Source organism: Pseudomyrmex gracilis, unplaced genomic scaffold (genome assembly GCF_002006095.1).
Source record: "Pseudomyrmex gracilis isolate BER0280 unplaced genomic scaffold, ASM200609v1 scaffold_2, whole genome shotgun sequence".
NCBI lineage: Eukaryota > Metazoa > Arthropoda > Insecta > Hymenoptera > Formicidae > Pseudomyrmex > Pseudomyrmex gracilis.
Window position 1 is genome coordinate 1,548,669 of NW_018020586.1, and position 12,007 is coordinate 1,560,675.

At 39.0% G+C, this 12,007-nt stretch overlaps 2 protein-coding genes across 2 annotated transcripts; both read right to left on the reverse strand.

The window, feature by feature from the left end:
* Positions 1 to 533: 533 nt before the first annotated feature.
* On the reverse strand, positions 534 to 8,547 carry LOC109853612. The gene is made up of 8 exons (XM_020425901.1): positions 8,040 to 8,547; positions 5,580 to 5,797; positions 5,288 to 5,469; positions 4,886 to 5,027; positions 4,444 to 4,805; positions 3,846 to 4,281; positions 3,045 to 3,274; positions 534 to 2,929 (listed from the first exon to the last, which is right to left on the reverse strand). Exons 1-8 carry the CDS (start codon positions 8,071 to 8,073, stop codon positions 2,602 to 2,604), a joined length of 1,932 nt encoding a protein of 643 aa, XP_020281490.1. The 5' UTR covers positions 8,074 to 8,547; the 3' UTR covers positions 534 to 2,601.
* Positions 8,548 to 9,132: 585 nt separating this feature from the next.
* LOC109853619 (peptidyl-prolyl cis-trans isomerase CWC27 homolog) lies at positions 9,133 to 11,503 on the reverse strand. Its single transcript, XM_020425914.1, has 7 exons — positions 11,367 to 11,503; positions 10,903 to 11,112; positions 10,623 to 10,823; positions 10,404 to 10,540; positions 10,066 to 10,320; positions 9,824 to 9,988; positions 9,133 to 9,740 (listed from the first exon to the last, which is right to left on the reverse strand). The coding sequence occupies exons 1-7, from the start codon at positions 11,406 to 11,408 to the stop codon at positions 9,227 to 9,229; spliced, it is 1,524 nt and encodes a 507-aa protein (XP_020281503.1). The 5' UTR covers positions 11,409 to 11,503; the 3' UTR covers positions 9,133 to 9,226.
* Between the last annotated feature and the right edge of the window lie 504 nt (positions 11,504 to 12,007).

Below are 12,007 nucleotides of genomic sequence, written 5' to 3' on the forward strand. Positions count from 1 at the left end.
TGATACGATCGCCTAATCTCGTTCCCGACGATGACACCTCGACGCATTCTGCTGGAAAATCTGCAGCACCCTCCCGAGGTGTCATAATAAAAACAACCCGTAGCTGGTGGCCACTTGACGACGGGGGGTAGCCGTTCTCTCACCCTTAATGTATACTAAGCAGGGCTCTCGTTTTTTTTATGCTCCTCGAATTGCGGGGATCCGCCTAATCGAAAGTTGATTGTTTGGGAAAAATCCTCGCGACTGTGCGTCCCGTTCAATTTTGCGTAGAAAATTTTCACCAATGTAACAGTGCAGTTTTTATTGTTTCTTTTTAAAGATCAAAATTTTGTACAAAATATAAGCAATAATTTTAAACTATTTAATTATTTTTTTTACAACTCGATCACTCAATTGTTTATGTTGTCACACACACGTACATGAATAAACATTGTAAAACACATTGTTTAATAAAAAAAAATAAACAAAGTTCACAATGTAGATATGAAAAATAATTTTTTAACAAAAGATTATTTTTTCATAGACCAGAAAATTTTTGCAAAATAGGCAGTCCCACCAAGTCCCATTACGGGAATCGATAAAAAAGAACCCCTGGTTGTGCCGCACATCAAATTTAATAGGGGATATTTTGTAGCGGTTTCCCACAGGCCGACGACTCGCGGCCCAATTTGCGCGTGCCAATGAATAAGAATAAGGTATTAATATATCGCCACCGCCGCACGCGAGATGGACTTATTACGTGATTGTTATCAACCGTTGGGTCTTTGGATCTCCGTCGGTTTTCAGATAAAAATCTAGAGTATCGTTAAGATCGACGATCTATTCGGAAAATTTGCGTCAATATAACGCGACAGAGGTTTGCAAGAGTTTTCACAAATAAATTTATCGTGCGTCGATTTAAACATATCACATATCAGATATTTCTCCGGATTAGAACAAGGCGGAAAAAAAAACTGTCGACGAAGATTAATTACGAAGACGGTGTAGCGTAACTGTTAATTAAGCGTCGAGGTAATCTTTCCACTTTACGGCATCTTAAAAATTAATCTTTCGTCGATTTGTCCGTTTAATCCTCGAGATTAATACCTCACGCCCGTTGCCAGGGCCTCCAACAACTTGACCCTACGATTCTACGAGCATGAGGAGGAAGAGGAGAGGGATGACTGTCGCTTGAGAGGGCTGGAGGGCGGAGCGTCCCTTATCAGCAGCGAACACTCGCGCAGCCTCCGTCTCCTCCGTTTCAGTAGCGCGTTTCTGCCGGAGATCTCACCAGCACTTTCACTTGTACATGAGTGTCACCTTTAGATAGCTATCTCGAAATATTGTTTCCTTGTTTGCGTCGACTATACATCAAGTGATTTGTTGTTTAGACTTGCGTCATTGCGTCGCGAAAAAAACGTTAGTCGTCATTTTTCAAAACGATAATAAAAGACGTTCATAAAATTAATGTCAAAAGCCAACTGAATCTAATTTAAGTTCCGAGAATTTTAAGTAAATTTATTTCTTTTTTTTTTTAATCGTGTTACACAACACGGAAGGGATTTTTGTGTAACTCCGGTTTGACAGAATGTGACAATCGATCTTTAAAAAAAAAAAAAAAACGGAATTAAATCGCATCCCGAATGGGTTAAACTAAGTGTTCTCTATCGGGCACGCGTGAGGGGTCTCGCCGGGGTGTGTCGATGAGGGAGAGAGGCGTGTCGCCTGGTTTTGCGCAGCGTCCCATGAACGTCAATGCGCTCGTCCCCGACGCGGCATCCCCTTTGGATGCTGGGGGGGTTGCGAGAGGATGCGAAGGGTGAAATCAATTTTCGTTATCGCCGTCAACCAGCCGCTCCGCGCTAATCCCATTATTAGTGTTTGTTTTCCACGTGTGTGACACTCGACATATCGAACACTTCGAAACTGCGCGCGTGCGTATCTGGTAGCGAAGCATTTAAAATGAAACTCGTCACGTCTGTGTACAACCAGGGATGGACAAAATTGAAATTACTTTGGCGTGCGAATTGCTTTATTTCTCAGTTGCACACAATTCAACAAATTCAATTGTATCGTTCGACATTGCGCGCTTTAACAAAAACATTAATCGATTATCAATTAATCGATATATTGTTCATTAGCCTTAACGATTATTCTCGGGAATTGCGTCGGGAACGCAATCACATCTCACTCAAGATACATATCGCGATCTCACGTACAAGTGCGCGCGTCAATTGTTTGTACGAATCTCGCACAAAAAATAATCCTAGAGTATTTGTAACAGCCATATGTAGCGAGGAATATAATCTCGACGCCAGTCTTATAACAGACCAGAATAGATCTAGCAGAGGTACGAGTTTTCTTCAAGACATTTTTCTTATTAAAAATATAGAGCGCTCTATTACTCGGTTTCGCTTATCACACGATATTCGGAAACATCGAAATCATAGCGCTTTCTCGACTCAGACAATAATTTCGGAGATTTCAGTAAATGAAGTGTTACCACTGCACCGCGTAAAGTAACACGTACGAGCGGATTTGATAAACGAGATACTATTAATCGAGTCGGTACAGAACACAAAAATACTGTCGATCTTGCTGTGGTACAATCGCGATCTGTCATTAATTGAAGGCGAAGCAGAGGATCAACACAGGTACCATAATTACGCAGATTACGTAAATCGCCGTTCTTGGCTCGCACGTTGACATCACGATGTACTCCTCGTTCCACTGCGAATCGTTGCCGCTCACCGGCAGCTCGAGTATCGTCTTCTCGTTGCTGAAGATACTAAACGGTAACGAGCACTCCGTCGTGCTGTTCTTGCATGTGTGCACGGGATTCGAGGTGTCGTAAACGGTCTTTAGAAGATCGAATCTCACTCTCACGTAATTCGGCTGGATCTCGTTCTCCGAATTGAACACGAAGAAGTAATATCCGTTCAAGGGCACTCTACGATCACAGAGTGTGACAAGATTTAATAGAAAATTACAAACATATTAATTAATTATTTATATTAATCCAAAACAATTAAATGTGAGTGACAATCGCCGCTCTCGTCGACTACCTGTACGTAACGGTATTGGCGAAGGATGCCGCGGAATGATCGTTTTCGTGTTTCGGCGTGCAATGACGATGCGGGGTCAGTGGTAGATTCAGGATGAGACCTTTGCACTCGAGCAGCCGCTCCTCGGAACTGCTGAACGAGCTCCAGAACTCGGAATTGCTTCTGTCGTTCAGGGACGTTTCGTTCACGCTCCCTCTGTCTTCCGCAATGCCGTCTGGATGTAACACACCCTGACGAATGTGTAAGGAATCACAAGTTTAAATTTTACACGTTCTTATCATCAGTTAAATACTCCAATGTAGTTTTCTCTCAACGCGACCTCTGTATCTTTCAAATTGTTTACAGTCTGGTCTTCAATATCTATAGTTTAGAGTCTTCAGATAACAATTGAGGAAGAAGCGATATTTTTTGTTGTTTGCAGATAATTGCTTGAGAGATAATCGCGTTGTCGTTTATTAAAATGTTCTCATTCTTTGATAAAAGAAATCAAACACGCGACGGAAAGATCCGGACATATCCGGATCTTCGAACGGCGGTGATTAATCTTTAATTGTGCGAATATAAACGCGATCTAGGGCATTATACATGTATCCACTCGATAAGTTGCATGGCAAACAGAACCCCGTTATCGTTTTAATGAAGGACAATGCGTTATCAATAATTGAGATAACGTCGTTTGCGCGTGCCGAGGTGATAGTCACGCGCATTGTTTTGAGAACAACTAATTCTTTGACGAAACTTTGAAATTTATCTTTTAATTCGCAATAAGTTTTTTCAACTATATAATTGGGAAATAACTACCTCTTCTATCGCTGCATCGGCGTCTTCATCGTCTTCCGTCAGTTCTCGATGAATCGGCGACGACAGCACGAGATCTCGTCTTCTTCTCCGTTTATCTCGCTCTGATAATGTCTTATCGTTCATCGTTTCGTTCACCAATCGTTTCAACGCGAAACCTTCGGCGTCGTTGATCGCGTCAATCTCGTCCATCAATTTGCGCAACATCTGCCTACCGCGATTGCCCAGGGAATTGATTTTCCGCAGGACATCTTGAAATTGGACTTCTGCGGAATTCGCACGATCGGTTTTTGACTCTTCTTGTTCTTTCACAATTTCCGATTGCGTGCTGGTTTCTATTTGCACGTCGGATGTCGCGTTGCGTTCTTCTTCATTGTGTTGTTTCATCTCGGGAGAAGATATTTGTTCAGTAGATACGTTCAGAGTTGGTGACGTGGATCTGAAAAAAAACAAACAATTATAAAAAAATCGAGATATGAGAAAAGAGGACAACAATTAAAAATAAATAAAGTTTCAAAATTGAGAAAAACAGGTTTTAATTTTTGTTCTAAAATACATTAGCTATAAAGATGTTGCTTTTAAGAAAAAAAATATAACGTACGTTATATTATGCTTCGATATTTCTTTGTTGTCAAATTTGTCTGTTAGCTCTTCACGAAATAGATTTTTCAGACTATCAACGTAATTTGTGACAGGCGGTTTGTCAATATTGACGGCGTCTCTGAAAACGGCTTCGTAATGATGATGAGGATTTTCCTTTTGCTTCTTTTTCGTATCCTGAGTCTTGACGAAGAGTTGAGTGAGTATGTTGCGCATCGCCTGAGGATCTAGTTCGTTACTGTTTGAATGATGCCCGGACAATTGGTCCGAAGTGTTTTGACGAAAGACGTTGCCTTCGTGATGGAAATGTACGTTCTGACCCGCCCGCCTCATCTTTTCGGGTATATTGCTGGGACGATCTGCCTGCACACAATTGAAAACAAATTGCACTTCACTTTCCTAACTAGAAGAAAAATAGTCAAACAGATGAAGAAAACACATACTTCCGTTCTCTTATCGAGAAGACCTTTCTCCTCGGCGACTTCAAGAAGCTCTTCGAGTTCCTCACTACTGTCGTCTCCGATGAAGGCGCATTCGTGCAGGTTCTTGTGTCCACGAATTATTGTCAAAGAAGCACCTGGCCATCTTCAAATAATAAAATACTCACTACTCGTAATTACTTAAAAGCGTAATTAATTTGTTTTGGAGGCCCGACGTTCGATAAACTCGCTTGAAAAAAAACTCGAGTCGGAAAAAATTCTAAGGTTGCTTCGAACTCGCAACCATTGAACTAAGGTCGCGAGATCGTTGGTCAAGCGATCGGCATTATTTTAGTTTGCAAAAAATGAGAAAATAATCCTAAAATCTTTTTTGCCATCGGCGAGCCCTCATTTTTATCATTCTACCTTACACAAGTTGAAACAGTGACGCTGCTACCACGTAGGAGGTAAAATCCCCAATACTCCTTCATGTCGTCCTCCATGACCAGGTGTCTCGTCATCGATATGGGCTTCGTTTCCTTTTCGACCGCGGGCTCGCTGCTCATCAGATACGCATTGAACGTGGTGTTAACTCTAATTATCTGACTCTGCAAACGATATGTGTGATTTGTTAAAATTATTAAAAACAATACACGCGGAAAGATAAAAGAAAACTCGTCAGGATTAAGATGATATAACAATCAAAAAAATATCTCACTTGGCACCAAGTGGTGGATACTCTGGCATCGACTAATCTCTGATCCGATACCGCCAAAGGGTATAACTGGTCCGAGTACACGCGGTATCGCAGGTAAAGTGGTCCAGCGACAAGCATGGCCGGCAGAAACATCCCCAGCAAACATAATCGCAGCAATCTCAGAGGTACCTTGTAATTCGACTTTCGAGGCCGCCAGTCTCGAGGACGAATGCCGTCCTCTGTATGAAAATTGTCAGATAAAATATTTATAATTTACAAAAAGAGAAATAAGAAAACAAATTTTTTATTTTTCTGTATATTTTCTCACTATTATTGTTTTATATAACATTTTATTACTATCATTATTATAACATTTTTTTTATCACTTATAACATTTCTTACATCAACATAACAAAACAAATTTTTTTTGTAATCGATCGAGATTAGTCAGAAATAGACGTCTAAAATAAAAGAGTCTATAGACTGATTCCTTCGATACGGAACGCAGCATGCATCACAAAAAATAGAAAGACACAGTTCTTTATCATTCATTATCTTCGACAACAAATCGAGATACGCCTTTGCTTTCACATGTGTACACACACGCAGAAAACAGCGGAAAGTTCCTTCAGAATCTTTGAAATTTCAATATCCAACGTCGAAATCGCGAGCTTAGCATTTTACGAGTTCTCTCTCGCATTGCGTATTGACACGCAAATAATCGGGTTTAAAGAAAATCTTATCGCATGTGTCATGTAATAACCGTATGTAATCTGAATTTCGCGATTGATAATACATTTGACGGAGCAACTCGTGAATTCTGCGTCTCGAAAACAAGCCGCAATAAAATTTACGAGGTCGTAAAAGTAACTTCTATAAACGAAGTATTTCCGAAAACTTTTATCTCGTCGGAAATAAAGTGAGACAATCTTCGAGCAAGAACATCTTCGGCTGTCCAAAATATATTGTGGCGCTGCATCGTGTGTAAATAAAAAAATTACGCGAGCAATGTTTATCACACTCCGCGCGATAACTCGTCAAAAAAACATGAGAACCTTCTCTGCGACGAACTTTATTTAGAGGAGAGACACGTGCGAGAGCGGAGACAAAACGCAGATTACGCATATATGTATAGCGGTTTTGCGAGAATTCGTGGAACACGCGAATATCGCGCCAGATTCTCGCTCGTGACATCGAGCTCGTTAATCGATAGGTCGTCCGGTCTCACCTTTGTCTCAAGACGTTGATTAGCATTCGCGGAATAACGTTTTCTATAACAGATAGCTCTCTTATCAGCGGTATCTTTTTTTTCTTTACGAGCGACGTGGAATAAAAAAAAACAAAATCATTATACGCGAGACGTTAGAAAGCGCAGTAAAATCAGAAAGCGCATAAAAATCAGAAAGGTTAATTCGTATCGTATCTTATCGAGAAACATATGACAGTTCATCGAGGTTGGTTAAGTAAGTTCATTGCTCTGACTTCGTTAAGACGCACGCAACTCGTCTTCACACACCTCGCACACATTGGTCCATCGAAGACGTGCCATTTTTCTCGAAAATACGCAGCGATTTAAAAAAAAGAACAAAATTAATTTTGCCGATAAATAATCTGACGCGTGTTAAAACGCAATTGAGATTTTTCTTTATTTACAGAGATAAGCGACTCTTCTTCCGCTTTCTCAGTGTTTTATCATAAAAAAAAAAGCTACACGAGGAAATATTCATCGACATGTATATATTGCGTTGCGCTTTGTTTACGGAAAGAAAAGATTCGCAATATCGCGTAGAAATGTGCATTATACGTGCACGCGCGGCTGAAAATCGCAATTCGTGCCAACCAAGTCGGGTACGTAAAAATAAAACCACTTTGTCTCGCCCTCGTGGGAAGAGGACTCGCGCTGTGTCTCGGTAGCATTACGTGCGATTAAATGAACCACATCAAAGAAGAACGCGCGATTAGAGAGGAGAGTGCGGTCTTTTTGATGACAGCATTTTCTCTTGTCGCGCCGCGTGACGCGACTGGCGAACGATCGAACGTTACGATTATTGTATCTGCATTTTTTTTTTTTTTTATTGAAACCAATATCGCTCGTATTACGTTTTACATCGCAATTGGAGAATGTGTTTTTTTTTTTTTTTGTCCGCGCGTTTCACTTTATTTTAATTATGATGTTTTTTTGTCTTTTAAACACTAAAACTTACTGATTAAACGTAAAAAGAAACGCGTTTACAATTTCCTTCGGAGAAAGACAAGTGTCATATTATACACACGTGCAATTTTCTGCGCAGGATGCAATAATAATAATCTTCGTTCAAAGTGCAATCGAAAAACAAACGATGCAACTGTGTGTTTGCTAATTTCCGATGCTTCCTTTATGCGTCGCAAAACGGACGCATCATCATTCATTGCTAATGATAATAATAATCGGAACGTGCGACAATGCGTGAAGTGTAACAACAAATTCAGATTGCTTCCTACCAAGTGTATCGATTTTCAAAGGTGTCGTAGACATTCTCTTCGAAGGATCGCGACATAGACACCCTCGCTCACAGGATACAAGTCACAACCTTGTCTCCTCTTATCCAGTCAAACGCGCGTAAATGAAAATTTTTTAACACTTTTTTAGAAAATATATATTATATTTATTCTGCGATACTGACACTTTACGCTGCCGATTATGTTATATAATATCACACACTGTAGACATGCAAACCGTTTTTTAAATTTTAATTTTTCATTATTTCACGCACGCGCTCGATTAACACAGCAAGGAACTTTTGAGAAATTTAATGTTTCTTCGGACTCTAAGATGTGCATACTTGAATTTCGAAACAATAAACGATCTCTTTAGAAAGAACGATCTCTTTTGTCTTTTACATTAAATTCAGTTTAAAAAACATATATATCTCGTTGCACACTGAGACACAATGATTCAAATCTCGACGTTAAGTTGAAACGCGTGATGCGTATCAGTCGCCGTCAACAGATCGACTGAATCTGCAACGAACGAGCATGCTATACTTTGTATCAACGCCTTATCGCGGTTAAATGCGGATTAAAGAAGTCGCGATCGGCAGCCGCCTACTTACACAAGACACGCTGTTCTCACAGGGAACACATGATGACGCGTGTACGGTCATCGGCAAGAGAGAGAGAGCAATGTACCTGCTTTTCAAAATAAATTCTAGGTTCTTAATCATCGGTTTCCGCTTCTTTCTCTCTCTCTCTCTCTTTCTCACTTCTGTACTCGGTAACCGCGTTATTGGCAATAAGCGAGTAAGTCGACAATCTCGCCGCGCGTAAGACACAGCACGTGATGATAAGACTGTAGTTGAAGATAAATGCGCTGTGGAATTATTTAATTGCAAATATACATAACATATATATAGTTTGCGCCGAGAAGGTAAATTTACAAAGACATTGTTTTGTCGCGTTTCCAAGAGATTCACACAAAATACAATCTCTCTGATACTGTTTTTTTTTTTTTATCAAAAAAATATATTTTACACGCCGCAGAAGAGTATTTTTATATACAAAGACTGTTTTTATATACAACTTTTGTATACGCTCTCTAAACACTTGATCATGCAATTTAATAATAATTATATAATTAATCATATTTAATTTTAAATTACATAATTGAATTATATAATTGAATACACATATCACTTATGACGAGGAGAAGTTTTGTTACTCTTTTCGTCTTTGGACTTGTAGGACTTTTCACCCCTTCGTCGTTTGTTCAACGGATTTCTAGGGTCGTAAATTTCGAACCAATCGTCGTTCTTCGTGCTGGCATCTTTGGCAAGCACCGGCGCTTTCTCCTCGCAATGCAAAGCATGCGCCATCCAAGAATCGTCGTGCGGATCGTCCTCCTCGTTGTCATCTTCGGACGTTTTCTTTGAATCCGCGCTCTCCTTCGTCTGGCTTCTGGCGGTTTGAAGTTTACTTTTAAACTTGTTCAACAGATCCATCGTGAAATCCTCGCGCGTTTTGCCTTTTTTAGGCAAGTTTGTATTTTTTGCTTTGTACTTTTCCTGAGTCTCTATGAATTCCTTCATAAGTCCGGACTTCTTGTTTTCTTCCTTCTCGGCTTGCTGTTTTTTCTCTGCCTCCTTCGCTTTCTTCTCGTTCTGCACATCGCGCTTCAGTTCGCGTATCTCTTTCCTAATTTCTTCGCTGTGCATAAAATATTTTTGTTACAATTATGTATTTAATACGTATAACACGCATATAGTAAATATAAAATAAATGTCGCATACGCTTTTCTCTTTCGTTCGTCGTCTCGATCTTTTCCCAAGTAATATTCCTCGATCTCACCGTCTTCGTTCACGTTAATTTTCACGTCAGCGTTTTCGGTGTTTGGCTTTGATTGGGAAATATTTTTAGAATCTTTCAATTTATTTTTTATCCTCTCCTTCATAGCTCTATTGTTTTCAATACAAGTATGTTAATTTTGTAAAAACTACTTTGCATTATATTTATTTGTTCACAAGTAACTTACTCCTTTTCTTTTGCCAAAGCGGCCAACTCTTCCGGAGTGCGTGTCTCGTCATCGTCACTCTCCCAGTCGCTGCTCCGATCTTCCTTTATTTTTTTACTTGGCGGCCCGGCAGGCTCGACCGTTTCCGAGCTCAACTTGGGATCAGACAAGCAATCGTGTGCCGATTTGCCTTTGCCGCTATATTGTTTGTTTAATACTGACGACTCCTCCTCATCTTCCTCGGCTTCTTCCCCGAATGACAGTAATTTAAAATTCCTGATATTGTATAATTGATAGATGTAAAATATATAAATGTGTTAAATAAACCAGTATATAAATAATCTGTGCGTTGATCTTACTTTACACCGGTTTTTTTATCTTTCTTGCTCTCCTTATCTTCCTTCTTTTTAGATATTGTTCTTGGAACAATATCTTGGAATGGATTGTTCAAGACTTCTGTTTTCAAAATTTTCTGTGGATACTCGGGTCTTTCATTCTGAAATCAAACGTATCGCTTATAAATTATCTACCTTTATATACACCGATAGAATATACATAAAAATGTCAAATATATTTACCTCATCTATAATTGCCTCTTCCAACTTAAGCATATTGTAAATTGTTTCTCCGGTGACTTTGCCAAAGATGGTATGTTTATTTTGTAACTCGGGCGTAGAACCGAGAGTAAAGAAAAATTGCGAACCATTATCATCCTTGCCGGCATTGGCCATAGCGAGCAAACCTCTCCGACAAAATCGCAATCTTGTGTGAAATTCATCCTAAATATGTTAAAGACAATTGTTAAATTACAATTGAAAACAAAAAGCAGAGTTGAATTAATCCAATCAATAATCATACTTTGAAGGGATGACCATATATGCTCTCGCCACCTTCTCCTGTTCCTGTTGGGTCTCCACCTTGCACTATGAAGCCCTTTACAACTCTGTGAAATATCGTGTTGTTGTAATAGCCTTCCATGCAAAGCTGTATAAAATTCTTGCATGCTTTGGGCGCTTCCTTGGTCCATAACTCTAGATCTATATCACCTACTGTTGTTTTCATCAACACCTGTTTAGAGAGATGAGAAAAATAAATACATTAAGAGAGACTGTAATGATAGCTACTCCATAACTGTTTATTTGTCATAATAACATATACGTCATACAAAATTTACACACAAAATTCAACATGTGGCGAAGAAAACACGTTACATTCTCTTTGATTTAGTTTCTCTTTTGTTTTTAGTATAAACGTAACTTTTTACGTATAAAACAATTCTAGCGCATTTTTCTTTAGTAGATAAAATAATTATTTACACTTACTTTGCCGGTTGTAGGCGGTTCTTGTATATAAATGTTACTCATGTTTATAACCTCTCTTTCACATTGAAGTTCACAAAAACGAGAGATATAAACACGTCTACGGAGCAAGCAGTGCGTACATGTTATAGTTCTTTGACTTTTCAACAGATGGCTGGTGTTTTCCAGTGCGACCTTGGCGACCTTGCAATCAGCTGTTTTTGACACTGTTCTGGTGACATTTAAAAACTGAGAACATAAGAAAGATGATAAATGACTATCCGTACAGTATCAATTAGAAAACTTTTAATTAATTATAATATACACATGTAAAGTAATATACAAAGAACATGAGTTTAAAAAATCGTGCATTTAAAACTCCAAGACATATCGTCGTATTGATAAAACGAATGGTATCCAAGATACTTGATTCCGAGTCTCTTTGTGCAAGCAGAAGAGATTAATATCTTACAGTTGTGCCTCGAATTTATTTTTAATGGATTATTTAATTTCTCTCTTGTTCGATATTTTTTATAAAATATATAATATATTGTAAAAAACAAAATCCAGTAAAATATCTCATAAAAATATACAAACATGGCCTGTGACACCTCGGAATCAACGCTTGTAGTGTCCGAGTGTTCGAGTTTCAATTTTTCGAAACG